General features: G+C 47.5%; 1 protein-coding gene and 1 long non-coding RNA gene across 12 annotated transcripts in view; one reads left to right on the top strand and one right to left on the bottom strand.

Annotated features, from left to right (window-relative positions):
* Positions 1 to 321: 321 nt before the first annotated feature.
* DUSP6 (dual specificity phosphatase 6) lies at positions 322 to 5,165 on the bottom strand. The gene is made up of 3 exons (XM_048061183.2): positions 4,210 to 5,165; positions 3,241 to 3,678; positions 322 to 1,827 (listed from the first exon to the last, which is right to left on the bottom strand). The coding sequence occupies exons 1-3, from the start codon at positions 4,610 to 4,612 to the stop codon at positions 1,520 to 1,522; spliced, it is 1,149 nt and encodes a 382-aa protein (XP_047917140.1). The 5' UTR covers positions 4,613 to 5,165; the 3' UTR covers positions 322 to 1,519.
* A 114-nt stretch (positions 5,166 to 5,279) lies between these two features.
* LOC106036939 (uncharacterized) overlaps positions 5,280 to 20,010 on the top strand; it is a 33,268-nt gene continuing 18,537 nt past the window's right edge. For 2 of the 11 annotated variants that reach the window (XR_010830811.1, XR_010830815.1), the window contains exons 1-3: positions 5,721 to 6,293; positions 7,012 to 7,097; positions 7,272 to 7,370. This is a non-coding gene — a long non-coding RNA (uncharacterized lncRNA). The other 9 variants (XR_010830812.1, XR_010830809.1, XR_007162333.2 and 6 more) reach the window with 9 other exon arrangements.

Here is a 20,010-nt window from a genome sequence, read left to right as displayed (position 1 = left end):
TAAATAAATAAATAAATAAATAAATAAGAGATCCTTATGCCCCAGGGTTAGGTGCATCCCTGGGGTTGTGAAGGGATGTTGGAATATTTTGTGATTAACCTGAAGGCCTTCAAAGTCTTCCCTTCACCAAAGACAAGAGCCCCGCATGTGCGCAGTTTATTCATTTAAGCAGCAGTGGACCAAAGGGGAAAGCAAGGCTTTATTGTCTCAGGGACTGTACAAAAGCTGTTGAAAACAATCATTACCTTTAAACAGAACCATATGTGTATGTGCCATTAACCACACCCACACAGAGGGGAAAGGGGGAATAAATGAGGCGGGTTCTCAATAGCCAAAAATAGTTATTTATTTATTAATAATTTAAGGTTTTACATTCTTATAATAAATTCCATCTTAAAACTTTTACACCGTGAATTACTCTCCCTTATTGGCAACCGTGTGCAGGTTCACTGTGCGTACACACAGGTACAAATGTTCGCACATACTTCCAGTTTTATACAAAAAAAAGAAAGAAATAAAAAGACGCAAAATATTGCATTTGAGGTGAAGCTCCCTGAAGAATTTGTACAGAGGTAATGCACTGTTTTAGCACATCTGAAAGTTTTAAAAAGTGATCAAAAATCTTTCGCATTCAAAGACAGATCTCCTCCCAGATGATCTATTTACAAAAGGTAAGGCAAAAAAATTAATTTAATTTTAAAAATATATATATCATGTGGAAACTACATCAAGAGTGTGAGAAAAAAAAAAAAGAAACACCACAAGGGAAAGAAAAATATATGAAAGAAGAGACTGTACTTGCTCACAAACTTCTCACCATTGCCATTTCTCCCCCATGGAAAGCTTGCTTCAGTTGAACCACAAAATTAAGCATGCTGCAAATATATTCTTTGCAATAATAATCATTAAAAAAAAAAAGAACAAACAGATAAAGCAGAGTTTATGAAGAGAACAAAAACATAGATGTCCCTTGGATTGATCTCTTGAATACATGTGAATTCAAAAAAAAAAAAAAAAATCGCAAATCGACTCAAGATTAAATATTTACATTGATCAAGTAGAATACTACTGAGCTCCTGGCAAACAAGTACTCCAAATACACTAAGCTGAAATCTCTTTCTTTGGCTCCTCTAAATCAAAACCAACCAACCAACAAACAAAATAACCAGTCTTCACTGAAGACAGAGGTGTACGCCGCAGATCCAAAAGCGCAGAGGGGAGCGGGGCAGCTCCGGTCCCCAGGGAGCATGTGCTCTGCCCCATCCAGCCTCACCCTGCCCCGCCGGGAGGCAGTGAGCGCCCACGAGCCTGCCGCGGGCATCCCGGAGAGCTCAGTGCTGTCCCTCCCGTCGCAGCCGCCCGCTCCATACCGCGTAACCTTTCCTGGCCTGCGCTGGCAGCCGCTGTCTGGTACCGCAGGCCAGAAAAAGAGAAAGCTGTGTCTTCTTGACCACTGCCGAAGAGAAAACAGTGAGGAATGATCCCATGAGACGGACAGGAGAAGGGAGGCCGCGGGCGCTCACGTGGACTGCAGGGAGTCCACCTGGAAGACGTTCTGGTTGGAAGGGGTGGTGAAGTAGAGCTGCTGGTTGGGCACACGATTGTCACAGGGGCTGCTCAGCCCCAGGGTCCGCTCAAAGTCCAGCAGCTGACCCATGAAGTTGAAGTTGGGAGAAATGTTGGACTTCTTCATCTTGACGATGTCATAGGCATCATTCATGGACAAATTGAGCTTCTGCATGAGGTAGGCCACCGTCACCGTGACCGAGCGACTGATCCCTGCTAAGCAGTGCACCAGGACGCCGCAGTTCTTCCCCCGTGCTTCATCTGCGCGGAGACAAAGAGGCAGAGAAGGACACATAAGACAGAGGGTTGGTAACTGATCTCACAGCACAAACAAGATTAGTATCGGGCAGGAAGAAAGGGCAATTCTGCTCTCAGTGACCGGCAAGGCAAGGCAAGAGTTAACTTCACCGGCTTAAAACCAGGACGGGAGGCGAATCCACCCCCCTAAGCATATGTACAGGAGTCCAAGAGCTGAGAAAACTAAGAAGGAGACAAAGGGAGCAGGATACGCCGCATGACACTGTTTTAGAAGTCAGTTTTAAAAGACACTCTTTCCCTTGGAGATTTGCTTTAAATTCTTAGTCCCCTTGCCCCAGCATGGAAATCCTGCAATATGTCACTGAATGCCTTTTATACAGACCAGCAGACTGCAAAGGTCTATTAAATTATTCTCCAACTGTTGTGCAGCTAACAATGGAGGTATTCAGGCATTTTAAAAGAATGAGGGAAGTCACAGGGGACAGCCCATTAGGAGGAACAGGATGTCAACATTGGTTGAAAATGGGTTCCTTTGTAATAGGAAATGCATTACAATGCCTGGAGATTAGTTTCTTTGTGGCTTCCAGCCCACATTTCTTCCTGCTGGGCTCAGATTACCTACATTCTGCACTATTACCGGTATCATTCAACCGGATTACAGCACAGCTTCCCAACAGATAATGCGATGCCCACCCCACCGCACCCCAAGCGGGGCGGTTTTAGTCTGTGTGTGTACCCCCTCCAAGTGCAAACGTGAACGAGGACTGCTCGAGCCCTGGGGGATATGTTTCCAAAGCTGCCGGATAACGGCGAAGGGCTGCCTAGCCGAGGCACCGAGCCCGAGAGGTATATCATTATTACCACGAGATTTAATTAAAGCCCTGACTATACATTTGCCAGGGATACCAGTTATGAGTAACTTGCATTTAAAAGCTACAGTTAGCTTCCCAAAACGTTTATTTTCATTACACCGCACTCCAGTAGCCTCAAGAGGAGAAAGAAAAAAAAAAAAAAGAAGGGGGGGGCATAAAGCCACCAACCTCAGGCTCATTTGCCTTCTTCCTCTGCCCTACGAAGAAATTTCAAGATATGCCCCATCCTGAGCATTGCTCAGCCCCCAGCTTCCACACAAATGCCTCAGGGAGGATTTCCACAGCCAGCCAAACCAGGTAGGCATTTGCTACCTGCAAATGTCGCTCACACCTCTCAATAAACCTGCAAACAGCACCCACCTCTCAACTTAATTATTATTTATTTAAAGCTGGCTTAATTTAAAAAAATCAGAAAGTGAGGCATACCCCAGAGACTGTGAGAAATGCTACTACCTCTCCTCACCCCAAATCTCTTTTGAATTCTACAAAAGAAATTGACTTCTGCTGCTTGCTATGCAACTGTTAGCAAACAACCGTGTCTCACCTATGAAGGAGATGGCCTCAGGGAAGAACTGAGACAGATTTTGGCTCCAGTGGTCAGAGATCGGGATCTGCTTGTACTTGAATTCGCCAGCGTTTTCAAAGAGATTAGGCAGGTTGGGGGTAACATTCAAGATGTATTTTATGCCAAACTCTTCTAAAACGTCCAGATTCGTGGAGTCCTTGGCACAGCCTAAGTAGAGGTAGGGTAAAATCTCCACCGGGAAGGAAGGCTGGTTGTTGGAGAGAGGGCTGCCATCGGAGTCGGTGGCACTATTGGGGTCTCTGTCAATGTCAGATTCAATGTCTGATGAGGAATCGGAGCTGATTCGGAGCCCTCCTAAGCCCAGGACTGGCAGAGGAGGAGAGCTGCTGCTACACGAGCTGTCTAGGTTAGTTTCGCAGTGCAGGGCAAACTCGGCCTGGAACTTGCTGAAACCACCTAAGGAGAAAAGCAAAGCGAAAAAAAAAAATGCAACCTGATATGAGACTGCAAGCCCGGTACAGCTCTGCCTGCAAGGGGACATCTGTTTCCCACCTCCTCGAGCCCCGGGTAAAAAAGAGGAAAACGCCACACGGCCACGCAGACTGACTAACCTAAAAGAAGGCTTTAGCAAAATCGCCCGCTGCGGCGGGGGGGGGGGGGGGCGCTCCGGGCGGCCGCGATTAAAGCCCAGAGCCGCTTCGCCCCGCGGGGACCTCTCGTGGACAGCCGGGCGGCACCTCCTGCCGTCCTGCCCGGCTCCTGCCGGGGTCCCCGCTCGCCCCGTCCTCCCCTGGCTGATGCAGCGACCCCATCCTCCCAGTGTCCTTAAGCAAAGCGCGGAGAGGGGCGCCGGGGGCTACGCACGGGGACAGCCCCGCCAGCCTGCGGGGCCCGGGGGTCGCTGCGGGCGCTGCCCCCCAACCCTGCCCCGGGCAGAGCTGCAGCCCCGGCTTCGGGGGCCTCGCCTCCCCGGCCCCCCTCGCTCACCTTCCAGATAAAAGGCCTTGCAGCCTTCATCTTTGAGGCGCTTGAGGAGCAGCCCCAGCACGGACTCGCCGCCCGTGTTCTCGTTCCAGTCGCGGCTGTGCTCGTCGTACAGCACCACCGTGTCGGTGCCGCACCGGCGGGCGAAACGCTCCCGGTCCTCCTCGCTGCTGGCGACGAGGGAGCGCAGGGGCAGGTTGCCCTTCTGCAGCCGCCGCAGCATGATGCCGGGGATGGCCACGTTGATGGCTGACTCGATGTGGGACGACTCGTACAACTCCTGCGGCCGGCAGTCCATCAGCAGCAGCCGCTCGTTGCCCATCTCCAGCTGCTCGTTCAGCCACGCCACGGATTTACTAATCGCCATTTCCGACGCGAAAGGGACGGGTCTGAGCGTATCTAGCATGAGGAAGGACGGGGGGCGCGGAGCGGGCTCTGGAAGCGCCCCTCTCTCTCACAGGGGCATGCGGCTGGCTGGCAGCGGGCGGCGGCAGCCCTCCGCCTCACCACAACTTATCTCCCCCCGCCCCAGGGAAATGAATCACGCAGCCCCCCCGCGCCGCCTCCCCCGCGCCGGGCGCCGGCGAAGCCCCGGGGAGGGCGCAGCAGCCCCGGCGGGTGCGAGCGTGTGCGACTGGGTGCGCGCTGCCAGCCTGCCCGCTCTCCTCTCCTCTCCTCTTCCTTTTTTTTTTTTTTTTTTTCCTCAATGAATCCCTGAATGAACCTGCCTAATCGCCGCTGCAGCCCGAGAGCCCTCGGGCTTTTCCTCCTCCCCTCGTGAATGAAATCCAATTAACGTGCCGCCGAGCCGGGCTGCCTCGCTCGGCGCGGGGGCCGCTCTCCCTTCCCTCTAGTCCCTCCGTCCCTCGGTCCCGCAGCCCCGTGCCCGTGCCCAGCCCCGTGCCGTGCCAGCGGGCGCCTCCCGCAGCGCTCCCCGCGCAGCGCGCCTCAATGGGCCCGGCGGCGGCGCGCTCAATGGGGACGTCGGGCGGCGCAGCCAATGGGGGCGCGCGGAAGGGGCCTGTTGCCGCGGCGACGGGCCGGCTGGAACAGGTCGCGGTGATGAATCGGTAATGAGTTTGTCATTCACAAAAACGGAAAGGAATTTCCGCTCCGGATAAGCCGAGTGCAAACAAGCGGCGGCCGCGGCGCGGCGGGCGGAGGCCGCGGGGGCAGGTGAGGGGGCGAGGCCCTGCCCCTGCTCCCAGCAAGGCGGCCCCGGGGGGGCACCCTCCTGCCCCCCCTCCGCGCCTTCCCTCCGAGCCCTCCGCCAGCGGGGAGCCGGCTGCGTGTCCCCCCACCGCCCCCCACCGCCCCCCCAGCCCAGCTCCCCTCCAGGATTCGGGGGGTGCAGCCCTGTCCTCAGCTGATCCCCACGGGATCCCCGCCCCCGTTAACCCCGCAGCCCCCACCCGCCCCCACACACACACACACGTCCCCGGGTGGAGCCCCCCCCGCCGCCGCCGCCCGTCGCCCCCCCGCTGTCCCCGCGGTGGGCGGAAGGAGGCTGCGGCCCCGCGGCGGGGGGGCTGCGGGAACGGGGCCCGGCGGAGCGGCGCCGGGGGAGCCGGGACCGGGGGGGGGGGCGGGAGGAGCGGCGCCGGGGGCGGCGGAGCGGGGAGCGGGGGCGGCCGGAGGCCGGGCGGGGCGGCTGCGAGGTGCGGCTTTAGCGCACGGCCGAGCGAAAAGCCAGGAGCGAAAATAAACCGGGAGAAGTCTCAAGGCTAATCCCGCTGCCGGCGGCGTCTGCCCCGGAGGAAAATCGTTCCGGTGAGGCCGGTCCCGCCGCTGCTGCGCTGCCGGGCGGTTATTTTTAACCCCGGCTGGAGGAGGCTCCTCAGGTAGCGAGCGGCTGCCGGGCAGCCCCTAGCCCCCCCCCCCGCAGAAGCCCCCCGTGATGCTGAGGGAGCTGGCACGGCACCCGCCGCAGGGTCAGGACGGGCTGACACCCAGGTGGCACCAGCGACAGCCGCCCCAGCAGCGATCTGGACAGGATCCTCGCTTGCTGCTTGTTTCGAAGGCTTGGGAGCGGGGCTTCAGTGTTACATAAATTCTGCGCTGCCCCTACTCGGGGGGATTCGGCCAGGGTGAGACACAGGACACGCACACCCCACCCGCTTTGTCCCACAAATTTTCAGGGCCACCGTGCCCACCACGGCCCTGCCCGCTCTCCTTAAAGGGTTTCCAGGCCGGTGCTGCCAGGTGCTTCCCCTGCTCGGCTCTGTATTTCAAGGCACACTGTCTAAACGTTCAGAACCGTGTTAGATCAAAGCAGGAGCCTTCGTGTATTTTATTATGATTTTTTTCCCCCCTCTCTGCTATATTTAAGCCTTTTGTTCTCACCCGGGCCGGGGCTCAGGCAGGAGAGCAAACTCTGGAGCTGGCACCGTCGGTTTCTTTTTATCAGTATGGCAAATAAGCACAGTCCCGTGCTAAATAAATAATCAGATCATGATTTTAAGTCTTACTTTTTCCCTTGAAATTGATACCATGGTTATTCTTTATCTTTCCTCGCAAATGTAACAGATCAACTTAAAATTTTAGAAACTAATAAAACTCAAACCTCAGCCTCACTATCCGTGGCTTTCAGGTTTAAGAAATTGAAGGTCTGGAAACGGAAATTCTGTAAAGCATGAGCAACTGGAATGGAAATTCCCAAACCTGCTTAATAGGGCCTAAAAGAGAGGTGTTTCTCTCTTAAGGTGCAGTATATTGCAGTGCTTGTCTTACAGCCATGTTAAACGTTTCTCCTTACTCATTTATGCCATTAATGTGTATTTTCTCTGATAATCTGTGTCCCAACAGGAGCCACAGCCAGAAGAATCCTCAAATGACAAAAAGTTAGGTCAACTTAGAAAGCAGAAAAACAGAAGGAGTCACATCAAACAATGGTGAGTGTGACCTGAGAGTTAGAGACAGGGACAAATTCAGCAGAACATTGTGACAAGTCCCAGCAAGCTTGACACAATGATAAATACAATTCGCTCCTTATAATCCACATTGTTATTAATTTACATCTTTTTTCAGGATTACATTGTACATTGATGATTTTTTTTTTAATGCAGATGCCCAGAAAAACTTCAGCACATTTTCAAAGAGCCTGAATTTGAAGAAGACAACAAACCCCAAATTATTTCCATCAAATACTTCCATATTCATATAAGGTAAACTTGCCTCTCTGATGACTAAAATATTTTAGGAAGAAAATACGTTCTGATTATCATCTTCAGGGCATTTTCAGTGACGTTTTATGGCAGTGGTTTAAAATAAAAATCTTAGTCATTCAACATTTTAACTGAAAGCAACATATTATGCAAGCAGTTTATCAAACCCATTGAGATACCTGCCTCATAGTAATCCAACAATAAATAATGACAGCATTTAAAGAGATTTTCATCATTAGTACTGTCAGATCTGATTGAAATGTTATGAATGTTAAGGTTAAGTATATGAAGGCAATAAAAATTTAGATGAAGCATGCTCGGGAGAGTTATATTTCCCAGGAGGATCTGGGGGCAGAGACTTGCTGTGAGGACGGCTATTGCCAGCTCACTGCATGGCAACAGTTTGGGGGTGGCGTTTGCTGAGCTGAGAGACAGGCAGGAGATCCTGATCTGCAGCCGAGTGAAACAAGTGAAACAGAAAGGACACCCTCTGTGCCAGGACCTCCCTCTGCACCCCCGGCTGAAGATGACTGGAGGAGAGTGAAAGCTCCATTGTACTTTGCTGTCTTTGTGTTCGCATGCATGTGTGCCCTCACTGTCCCTCTCTCTGGCTGGACCACGTTGTCCCTTCAGTCCCTGAGGGCATGCAGGAGTGGACCACGCTGCCATTTGGTGCGCTGTCAAAGATCAGATCTACAAGCCAAGCATCACCAAGTCGCTTATCCTTCAACTTCCACAAGTTTTTATGGTACCCAGGCAGCGAGAAGAGCCTATTCCCGTTCACCACGACCCCCTCATTCATACAGCCACAGGAAGAGAGAGCTTTTGAACCTTGCAGTTTTTGTCTCTGGGTGGTTTTTGTTTGCTTGATTTGTTTTGTTCTATTTTGTTTCATTTTGTTTTGTTTTGTTTTTTCTTTTTATATCTCCCTGGCTGTGAATGAAACCTCTTCAGCCCAGCTCAAAGCATATTTATTGCAAAAAGCCCGTTTTGCTGACTTTTGGACCAGAGACCTGCTCATTCTTAGCATGTGTAGAGGCCCAAATCTCCATAGCCTGAGCTTTTCTTGGCCAGAGATGGAGACAAGAGTGGAGCGTGGAGATTAGAGTTCAGTGTTGCTTAGCCCAATTCCTTCATGTTTTTCCTTGTAACAGAAAACCTTTCCCTGAATTAGGCAGACAGGATTTCTACGCAGTGTAATGGGAGAGAGAAGTACCAAAGAAGGCAGGTATCTATGACATTTTGAAACTGGGCCGGCTGGGCCACTGTGAGACACTTCACAGCCTGGGATGCTGAGGCAGCGGTGCAGGGGCATCCTCAGGAGGCTAAGTACAGGTGAAGTTTCTTCTTGAATTAGACACCAAGAATGGGAAAGTTTTTTTCTTTTGTTAAGTGCTTTCTTTCTCTAAAGATACAGGTTCACACCTCTCTTCCATATGTTTTGGAGCAGAATTTGACAAGAGCCTGTCTTTCTATGGGAAAATGCAGGAAAAGGAAATAGTAAAGACTTTTCTGTTTTTTTTTTTTTTTTTTTTTTTTGTTCAGACCTTTCCCATGTTGCATAAATAAATATTTATGATAGCAGGGGGTCCAGCCTTGGTTTTCCACATCCCACTGATGACCTGAATCAAAATGGCAGAGCGACCCTTGGTCTTGGCACTGCTTTATGTCAGGCATGTGAAGTATGCTCTGAGATTGCCTGCTGCAGGAGGCCAGAGAGCACGAAACACGCTGGCGTCAGGATTTTGGTTGAGATGTAACTCAACTTGATGCTGGGTATGCAGGTGCTTGGGAAGTGTAATGGAAATATTTCACTGCTGAGAGGTCACAGTTAGCCATGAATTTTGAGGCTCTTGTCTGTCAGCCTTGGCTGAACCAGCCCGTGATGGCAGCCATTCTGCTTCAGATGTCAAAAGTTAGCTGTTCCCCTTTTAACAAGTTCTCTCTCTTAAAAATCACTTTCAGAGGGTCTTCAAAGAGGACAAATTGTGCTATAGAGCTGCTCGGTTCCCTCCACTGCCTCTAGATGGAACCTAGCATAACCAGCCCTTACTTAAGTAAGGCACTTAAGTGCCTAACTTTGAAGCCACGAGTCTTGCCTCTAGGTTTGCCTGCAAATCCCTCTCTCAGTTTCTTTTAATTTCAGTGGAAGTGAGAATTAGCAGCCTGTCTATGTTGGCTTCTGTGAATGACCTATTTGAACACAGAAAAACACAAATCACCATAGACTAAACCCACCATAGGCATAGAGTGCCTTTGGTGCAAAAGCGGTTAGTGCAGGGTGCCGCAAAGGGAGAACAAAAGTGCCCTATAAAGCATTTTACTTGTTTTATGCAAAGCACAAACAATTTATGGAAATGGTATTTAACTGATTATTCAATGTCCAATTATTCACATCTAAAATAATTCCTGAAGCTGGAGAAATAAAACACTGAATGACTCCATTTAGGAAATCCTTTTGACTCAAGTGCTTTCCTTGAAACAGCAAATAGCTGGATGACCTCAAGCACATATTTAATTGTGCCTTGTAATAAAGTAATGTAATTAGCAATTACTTAGGAATGATGCTTTAAAATACTTAACAGCTACTACAGAAATGCATTTATTCAAGAGATTTTGTTTTCTTTTGACTTCTAAGACAAAGTAAAAGTTTCTATCTGAATGTAGCTCATACCTGAGTTCCTCAAATTTTTCCCCAGGGCGTGTAAAGGTGAGCAGTTTTATTTGACAGCAGATCTCTAATGGCTGTAGGGCTATCCTTTCTTAGAGGATAAAACTAAGCTTGCAGGAGGGCAGTACAAGGCACGCATTTCACCAGGCTCACACTGGGAATTGGCCAGGCACACAAGCCGGCACTCCAATCTTTTTTTTTTTTTTTTCCCTTTGTGCTTCCCACCAGGTACTGCCTTTAGTGGCAGGTTTGGTGGCAATCACCTGTGTACCACTTCATAATGGTTTACATTCTGCTGGCAACAGAAGCATGGCACAGGTGGGCAGCTCTGCCTTGAAAACAATAGACATGAAGAGAACAGAAGGCTATGTGTCCATACTTTTATAATTACATGTTAATTTGAAAGCTTTCAAGTAAAAAAAATTAACTGTATAAAGGAGGCAAAAAAGAGAAGCAGACTAAGATCTAAAAGGGATACTAGGGCAGTGATTGAGGGAAAATACTGATATGCCCTTAAATTTGGTAGCTGTAATAAATTAATAAATTAGCTTACAAGTTGGAATCCAGATTTGTATGATTCTGTTACCTGTGCAGAGGAAAACAGCAATTCTTATTCAAAAATCCTGGTATGCACTGCAGGAATATCCTGTGGTTTGTACAGGGCCAACAACGTACTTATATTATTCTTCTGCCAATACCAAAGATTTCAATAGTGTCTGAAGTCTTCCCCTGTTCTGTGTGTTGGTGTGTTTTTCTCTGACGTTGCCTTCTATTCAGGGGCAGCCTATGTCATGCTATACCGGGCACACACATCACAACAGATGAGGCTGCTGAGAAAATGCTATAATCTCTTTAGTGCAGCCCATTTTGGTGTGCTTGGAAGGCTTTATTAGGCACTAGCACGTGGGCTTACCTGGGGAAGCATTAGTGCTATCGCTACAGCGTGTCGCTGCACTAGCACAGTCCCATTTTCATCCAGTTCACTCATCCCACAAGGAAGCAAACCTGACAGCACCAAGCAAGTGTAGAAAGCAACTCTCTGTTCCCATTTCTAAAGATTTATTTTCCTCCCCACTTGCAAGGTCCCCAATCCCACCTCTCTCTCCAGTCACTTGCTCTGACCGTGGGAATAAAGCCTGCCCCTGGGATGACTGAAGGCTTGTTCTAGAGTGTGAAAAGAGTAAACAGGCACTTTGCACAGTGCAGGTTAAATCAACTGTGCAGAGAGCAGAGCAGGGACAGCAAATTACATAAGAAAAAGATCTTCATCCTGGGACAGGCATATTCAGGAAAAGAAACACAGCACGGCTATCTCATGTTCTGGTTCCAAAGAGAGGCAATTAGGAGCCTAACCCAGGCATGAACAATTCAATTTCCGTTGCCTGTTTTTTATATGGCCACTGGAATGTGGCCTGGGGACCTGGTGGAGCCAAGCGCACAGTTTCGCTCCAGGATGTCACAGGGGTAGGCAAGTGGATAGATGTATGTCCTGGCACCTGCAGCCCCCATTTAGCACGTCTGCTTTACTTTTCACAGATGTAACCCCCATGGGGACCTCTCCCAGGCCAGGCAGGACCTGCACCAAATGGGGTGAAAGCACTGACCGAAGCAAGAAGCGAGACCTTACTGCTGGGACGGGGGGTTCCCTAGATGACCTGCTGCTGCCAAACGCAGTTTGGTAAAATTTATTGAGGGGAAGCACCAAATTGGTGATCCGACCGAGATGCTAAAACGTCCTACTTGATTAAAAAAAGAGCTCAAATCACATGCTGAATTTGCAGCACCAGTGGCTTTGCTGGCATGAAGGGGACAGCATGTGACTGGTCTATGTGTGTTTGTGTCCTGTGATGCAAGAGTCTGGCTTTCTGGTGTAGTTTGATATATTTCCCCCCACTCCCAAGTTAAGTAGTGGGAAATAAAAACTGCCAAACACTGGTCTCAAGAGGTCACTGCACCTCCTAATTCCCACAGATCCACCTACTAATTTCATTTTATCTGGAAGTTTGAGAGACCTTGGTTGGTGGAAGAGGGAAAACAGTCGAAAGAATTTGTAGATAGAACAAATGGGCAAAGGATAATCCCCTAAACATGGAGCAGCACTTAAAATGTCTGGGGCAGTACTGGGTTGTGCATGCTACTATGAAAGTATATGTTTATAGTCCTTCTAAAAGGCATACATCTCAAAGTATGGACAGAAATGGGTATGGTAGTTATTTCTGCATCCCTGATCCAGCATTTAAGAGCTTTGCAGTATACAACATACCTTGAAGATTGGGAGTGTACAAGTGTAATTTCTGCAAATGTTGACAAGAGAATTCCTGCTGGTTTTCACCTTGGCTTTACTGTGCTTAGATATCAATGAGGATGTTGTGGTAGAACTGGCCCATCTAAATACCAGGTCGTCGCTTAGTGTGTCAGAGCAGTATGGCGTGATGATCACAGTGCTGCTTGTGGTCACAGCTCATCTTACTCATTTGGTGCACGGTGCCACCAGCATACCACAAAGGTAAATTGTATTAAATTACTACTTTCTCTGAACAGGTTTATAGTGTAGCTGTGAAATATAAACTATTTTCACAAAGCTTCCCATTCGGGCTAAACTGTGCAGCTAAATCTCCCTCCGAGTGTTGAGAAGAGGTTGGTGTACAGATGTCTACACCCCTGTGCTTTCCAGTGATGCACTGGAGCCTCCCTGCTCTCTCTTAGTGGTTTTCTTCAGTATCTCATATAAATGGTTTTTGTTTTGTTTTGGTTTGTTTTTCTTTCAGTCCCATTTTGCATCAGTCTGCTTCATTTCATATGGCAGTCCCATCAGATCAGAGAAGTCAAACATTTCTGGATCACATCAGAATTTGAACGAGAGAGATATCAAATAAGACCCAAGCATGCAGAAAAAAAAGGACCAGGATGCAGCAGTGGGGTGCTCCCTTTCCAGTCTGCCCCACGACACTGACGTTCTTGGCTGCTTCTTCCCATTATAGATGGGCAGGATCCTCAAGAAATGGATGATCCTTCTTTTTTTTTTTTTTTCCCTGAGTGAACTGCAACTTATTGAATCAGGGAAATCACATTAGAATTACGCTATGGATGATGTATCCTAGATGGTTAGGTCCTCAGAAACGTAGAGGAACGCTTAGTGAGTCAGCCCTGCAATTTTTGGTGGAGTAGGTCTATTCCGGTGTGTGGGTGTTCACAGAACAATTACGTAAGTGTCAGGGTAGCGAGGAACTTTTGACATTTCTGGCAGCTTAACTGAGTTCTTTTCAGTCAAAAATACTCTAATTGTTGTTCTCTTGCATTAAACACACATCATTGCCTTAACTGGATTTGGGGGGGGGGGGGGTGCATTTTTTGAAGCATCACTTGTCAGGGCAAGATATTGGAGCAGTTTTATTCCTGAGAAAACAGGAGATTTTTCACAGTTACAGTGAGACGAACATTTGTGAGAACCGTTTTAAATCATATAAGAGGGTGCGAAAGTTGCCATGCCATATGCCTGGAATTTACTATGGTAGAGCTAATTGCTGCCACTGAATGTAAGGGCCCGTCAGCTTTTTCATCATCACACCCACCCTCAACACCTTTTTTTCTTCCTTTTTTTGACTTTAAATTTGCCTGACTTTTTTGCCTGTATAGTTTTTGGGCTGCGGAATGATAATGCAACCTCTAAACTAACCCTCTGAACACCTTACATCCTATATTCAAGGTGAATAGGTTAGGTACCCCACTGACGTGGGGTGGATTAAATTCGAAGGCAACTGCTCTTCTACGTGTATTACACGGGGAAACAAGGAAAACTGGTTTGTCTCCCAAGAGCAAGATACCTAAATTAGTCAAACTAAATCAGTGTCCAAATGACATTTTCAGGGAAGATTTCTCTCTAAAGATCCGTTAGGAAAGAAACGAAATATGATAACCATTTTCTTTCTTGTTTGATCCAAGTTGCACCTTTGATACCAAAAAGCTCCCATCAAACTAACCAATGTTTGTTTGTTGTTTTTTTTTTCTGTGGATAAATATTAAATCTTTCAAGTGATCATGACCTTGAAACCCTGTCTATTCTTCTACATGGTGCCACAATGAGGCAGGTCACAACTCTGAACTGTGCTGGGCATCCAGCTGACATGCCTGAGTGATCATCTGGCAAAACAGCATTAGTCCATGGCTGCTGGAGAGTCAACAAAGGGATGTAGGATGTTTTCCACCTAAAAAAAAAAAAGTATATTTTCTGTCGTCAGACACAGAGGAGGGCTCTGTTACCTGTCCTCTGGGGACAGAGGGAGAACTGGACCTGTATGGGGGTGCTTGTCCACATTAGCTATGTTAGGAAGTCCTCACTGAGACTGGAAGTACATGAGATGAGAGCTCCACCAGTGACAGTTCGTGATGAGGAATCACTGAGATAACCTGTGTTCTTCGGGCTCCTACCAATTTATTTTTGGCCAAGAATTTTCCCAGTTAGTGAGGACAACCTCAGCCTGGGTGTTCCGGCTTACTGATATGTACATTATTCCAGCTCAGACTCTTAGCATAAGGGGGTTCATTTTATCACTTGCCTCTGAAATTCGCAGATTCAAAGTTTGAATCTGCAGTCACTGCAATCATCTAATTGCTTCTCAAAAAAAAAAAATAGAAAATTCTGGAGATCCGCAGTGTGGATTTATATCACTCGTATCCTGGTGGACTGAAGGGATTCATTGTTCTGGTGTGTGCAGGAGGAATTGCTTAAATCCAATGAGCAAAAACAAAGGGACTCTCAGTGCCTCATACTTCCTCCCCAGGATTTGTGCAAAGTAAATAAAGGAACTAAGCCTTCTGCAGTGAGTGCTCAGTTTGAGAGCACTCTTCACTCCAGCTCAGTGCTTTCAACTGCTACCCATGTCAATTCACGTAGTTACACAGGGAAAATTGGAGGCAAATAAGCAGGAGTTCTTGCATACCAAGAGCTCTCTATGCTCACTGATAAAATTTGTCTCTCCTAGGTTCAGACACAGACTAATTATTTAAAAATAATTGCCCCCCCTCCTTTGAGACCCAATGACAGCGCATGCGATGCCTCTGCTATGTCAGGTAGGCATGAAGTGTTACATCCTCATAGGGAGAGGTCACCTACCCCAGTGCTCAGCGTGTGAGCAATGACAGCCAGGGCAACCTCCTGAATGTACAACAGAATATATTCTTTAACAGGCTTTGTTAGCTGGTCTTTTTTTTTCTTTTTCTTTTTCTTTTTTTTTTTCTGAAAATCTACAAAAATAAATGTATGAATGCCATGTTATTAACTACTAAAGCTAGGAGATATATTGCTATGGGAAAATACTGATTACAATCTACTAATTGTCAGATGCAAATCTGCTGTTCTCCGCTGAGGAAGTATCGCTTTATTCAATCACTTGGCTGATTTTGTCTCATCCGAGTAAGACAATCAGTATTCTCAAGCTAACAACTGGACTGGAAACAAATAGAGCAGTAGATATTCTGGTTTTAGTGTCAAGGCAACTGTAGGTAAATTGACCCAATTCTCTTCACTGATATGTTCCATAACAATTAACAACTGTAACATTAAAATAGTAGCAAGAAGCAATAGCAAAATTCACAACCATTAGAGTAACAGCAGTTTGTGCAGAAAAAAAAAAAAAGAAAAAACATTTTAAATTGCAGTGCCTCACTTCCCTGTGAGTGGTGTTATAGCAGTTTTTCAAGATTAGCTGACATAGTAAGGCAACAGCATTGCCTGGAATAGGACCCATGATGTTGATTGTCTATTTTCTCTTGTAAGTATAGCCCTCATTGATTTTGCAACTGAGTCACTGCAAAAATATATTGCATATTACTTTAGAAGGCAAATGAGGCCAAAATTACAGAGAAATTAACCAAGGGCTTTTTATTCTCTAGGCTTGGAATTGATTGGGGGCTCTAATAATCCATTAAGCTGAATTAAGCACGTCACCTTTAGAAAGAAGGGGAAAATGAACTTCTGACCGCAGAGACAGCAGAGATGAGACGGGGAAGACATGCCAGAAGGACCAGGTCCAGCTGTGGCAAGGCGAGGTCCAAGCAGGGGTTACAGATAAGGCCAAGGTGACCCCAACACCTCCCCTACACCAGCAGCTGCCCTGTAGATCTGTGCAGCTCCCACGTGGTGCCCCTTGTCTGCCTTCCCCCACCCTACCTTCATACTTAAGCCTCCAAAAACTATGCAAGGTGCCTCCATTCACTATGGCTTACAGTTTGCATAGGAGCAATTCCTGAGCACCAGAGGTATGTCCTACAGGCAAGGTCACCTGGCACACTGTGACAAAAAGGTTACAAGTACCGAGCATTTGCTGAGGCTGTTTTTGCCTAAGGCCACCCTTCAGAGCAGAAGCTCACTTGGGGGCAGCCAGGGGACTTTCTGCTTGCACAGGGGGTGCTGAAGTTGGCTGAGGTCAGGGAGAAAAGAGCAAGGGCTGGGCGAAACGGAGCTGCTGGACCTGAGATAGAGCCCCAGAGGGCACGTGGTCTCTATCTGAGAACAGGCTGCCTGCCTGGCCCCTTCTCCGTCTGGGCTCTCATGAGCCTCTCTTTCTGGGAGAAAGGCCTTAGATGAAGTATTCTTAGATAGAGACTGTTTTCTTTAGCTCTTTGTAATCAGCCCAGCAAGGACATTTGTTGAAACTCAAGGTGTCTGTTTTCGTTTCTACTGCTGGGTGAGAGGGCACCTCACACTTGCCTGTGGGTTGATCTAATCCACTTTTGGAGGAAGTGCTAAATGCTTCTTGAGAAGTGGCTAGGAGGGTTTTGTTTTCTGAGTCCCTTACTTCCCTCAGGTTCAAAGAAGGGCTTCTAGGAAGCAATTTGCATTGTTTTTGTTAGAAGACATAGCACTTCTAGGAACCTATAGTCAGTGTATACTTGAAAGAGAGAAGATGAGTGTATCATTTCAGAGGAATCAAAATGAATTCCTGAGATCTGTATGTCAGAGATTTCCTCCGAGGGTTTTCTTAACATAAGATCCATGTTCTTCTAAAATTTCCCATATGTTCTCAGGAATATGTTCTCTTCAGAACATGTGGGCTATATTTTCTATCGAGTGGCCCTTAGACCAGGGTGAATTTACTTTTCAAGAATTGAGGGTTTTAACAGAAGTAACCCAAAGATCGTGTCAAAGGATGTTTTTGCCTGTCTGTTGGTGACATTTGTGAATGATGGAAAACCATCCATATGGCTAAACAGACTATGTCCACTCCCCCACAAGTAGTGACTTAGAGGATGAAAGAAATATTCATCCTGATCATCTGTTTTGTAACAGGATATTTAAGCTTTCAAGAATGTCGTTATTATTGGGGAGGAGAGGAATGGGCAGCAAGACAGGATCTGTAACAGATTACTGAAGCAAGTAAGCCATAGGGCAGGAAACCTGCCTGAGCCCCACCAGCCCTGCTATTGCCCAGGAAGAAGGGTTGTAGGCCTGCCATAATATGAAGAGGAGGAAAAAGGGGAAAAGGAGGCAGTCTTACCATGGGCAGTTAGGAGGTCAAGGAGAATAAGTGGGTTTTGAAAAATGGTAGGGTCTTAAGAAGGAGGGGGGGGGGGGGGAGCGGGGGTTGCATCTCTTATGCATGTGAAGAGAGGACAGAGACCAGGGATAGGGCCGTAAATCTGGTTCTGCAGACACATCTGGGAAAGCTCACCCTGTTGCGTTGCAGGGAGGCTGGCAGTAGAGGAGGCTGAATCTCAGCTCTGTGTCTCTGGTCCAGTTAAGCAAATGGCACTGTTCTGACTTACACTGGCCCAGGGCTTGTGGCTATCTGAAAATGACCTCATTTGAACTCTGGTTCTGAACTAAGGAGCATGAAAATTGCAAAGCTCTTTGCTTCTAGTCAGGACTTCCAGGGCTGGTATTAATAGCTTTGGTGAACTGTAGTCCATTGATTTAAAGCACCTGTGCTTCTGCAAGTCAGGACTTTATCAATTTTTTATCACTTACACAGGAAGAGTGCTGGGCTTAATGCTATTTATCCAGCTGGACATATTGACTTTGACTTAGGAGATCAAAGCATTTGGGTTAGGGATTGTGTAACATCTTCATATAAGAACTGTCAGGGGTAAATTTACCAAAGCCTGAAGCTTTGATTGATGATCATTTTGCATGAGTGTTCAGCGTAAGGAAGCACACAATAGACCCTTTCTCTTAATGGACCTGCAGGCCATGGCACTCTTAAACATACATATTTTGAAACACGTTTCATCACCTGCTGGAACTTAACACTACATAAAATTCTAGAAGGTACTCTGGAACAGGAGCTTTCCCTGTGTGAGTAAATGGCTCCAAGGAGGTGGCCCAAGACCCTTTAAGATGTGATTTGCTGTGGTACCAACTGGGCTGGTAAGTGCTAGCTCTGGAGCTCACAGATTCAGTTCTCTGCTCCAATGCAGCACTGCAGGCAGCAAAACAGCCTGGAGACAGAGCAAGCCCATCCCCCCAGGAAAGGTAAAAGAGATTTGTCTTCTAGTCCCAGTTGGCAAGACATGCCACCTTCTGTGGAAGGACTTCCCTCATCTATTAATGTGTGAAAGGTACTAAATATGCTTGTTAAACACTTTGGCATCATATATCACCAATTACTGGGTTTTATTCCTATCCTCTAACTTTTAAAATGCTGGACGCTGGTCCCCAGCTTGGAAGGGGACACAGCCTTAGGGGCACCAACTGCCCTCCTGTGATAGAGAGTATCTTCTACTGTCAGCTATAAAAGGAGCCATGGAGATAACAATCTCTTATCTCTGTCTCAAAATAATCCATGCAGAATACCTGTCCCAGCCTCAGTGGAATGAAAACAACAGCACTCCCCTCATCACAGGAGGTATTAGCAACATGGATGTGTACTCTTTGGATAGCTGTCCTCGCTACATCCCCCAGTAGTAGGGGTCATGTACAGAATTAAATCAGATGGAATATGGTAGATGGTTGTCTGAGCTTTTCTCTCAACATTAAATGAAAATCCAACAAGGTATGGATTAGACCAGCCCTATTATTAATCCATGGGTTTTAAAGCTGTGCAGAACTTTGACAACTATTGTCGCTCCCGTTTTGACTAGGTGCTCAGAGCATGGACACAGCCCAGAAGACGGGCTGGCCCTGCTGGGCTGGTCCCCTCCCGCAGCTCGTCCGAGGTGGGGGCATCTGCAGCCAGACTGCAGCAAGGGCACTGTGAGCGGTGGGAAAGGGGCTTGTTGCTGCCGCCACTTTGTCTGCTACTCATAGCCTTCATCCTGAGTGTGCCATAGCTTGTGCACAGCAGCTTTTCCTTTCTTTTTTCCTTTTTTTTTTTTCTTTTGCTATAAACAAACAAACACAACCTAAATATTTGGAGCGCGGATTGCATGGCTCAAGGACTCAGGATGATTAAAAGCAGGAGCCATACAGAGACATCCAGAAATGATTGTTTTTAACAAGACAGGAACTTGGTCTGAAAACAGGATGACCTGCTACAAAAGACGCCAACAAATCCCCGTAGAGCTTTAGAAAAAACAAGCAGGCGCCTGAGTGTGCTTTAAAAAAAAAAAATCCCGCCTAGTAATAAAAAGGCATGTAAGGGTAAACAGGAAAAGAGCACTCCACACTGCGAGCAGCCTGGAGGAGGAGAGGCTGGGAAGAGCGCTGATCTGAAAACCTGATATGGAAACAGAAGGGAACGAGTTCTTCATATCCTCGGGTACAAACTGCCTGTGCAAACACAGCATCGGGGCAGCTGTGAGAGGCGCTTGCCGGCTGGTTTCAGTGTGCCTTCCTTCCAGTAGCGTGGAGGCTTTGGGACGGCAGTGGGGACTCTGCAGGTGGTGACTTGCTTTAGTGGCTTAAAGAACTGTCATTTCAGACTTGCTGGAAATACAGTTTCTTGCATGAATACAACGCTCTCAGACATATTGTCTTATTTTTGGGTGGTCCTCTGGGGGCCCAGGAGTTGATGACAGGAATCAATGATTCTT

This window comes from Anser cygnoides, chromosome 1, assembly GCF_040182565.1.
Source record: "Anser cygnoides isolate HZ-2024a breed goose chromosome 1, Taihu_goose_T2T_genome, whole genome shotgun sequence".
Lineage (NCBI taxonomy): Eukaryota > Metazoa > Chordata > Aves > Anseriformes > Anatidae > Anser > Anser cygnoides.
Note: the sequence above shows the minus strand (reverse complement) of the source record. Positions and strands in the feature narration are given on the sequence as shown.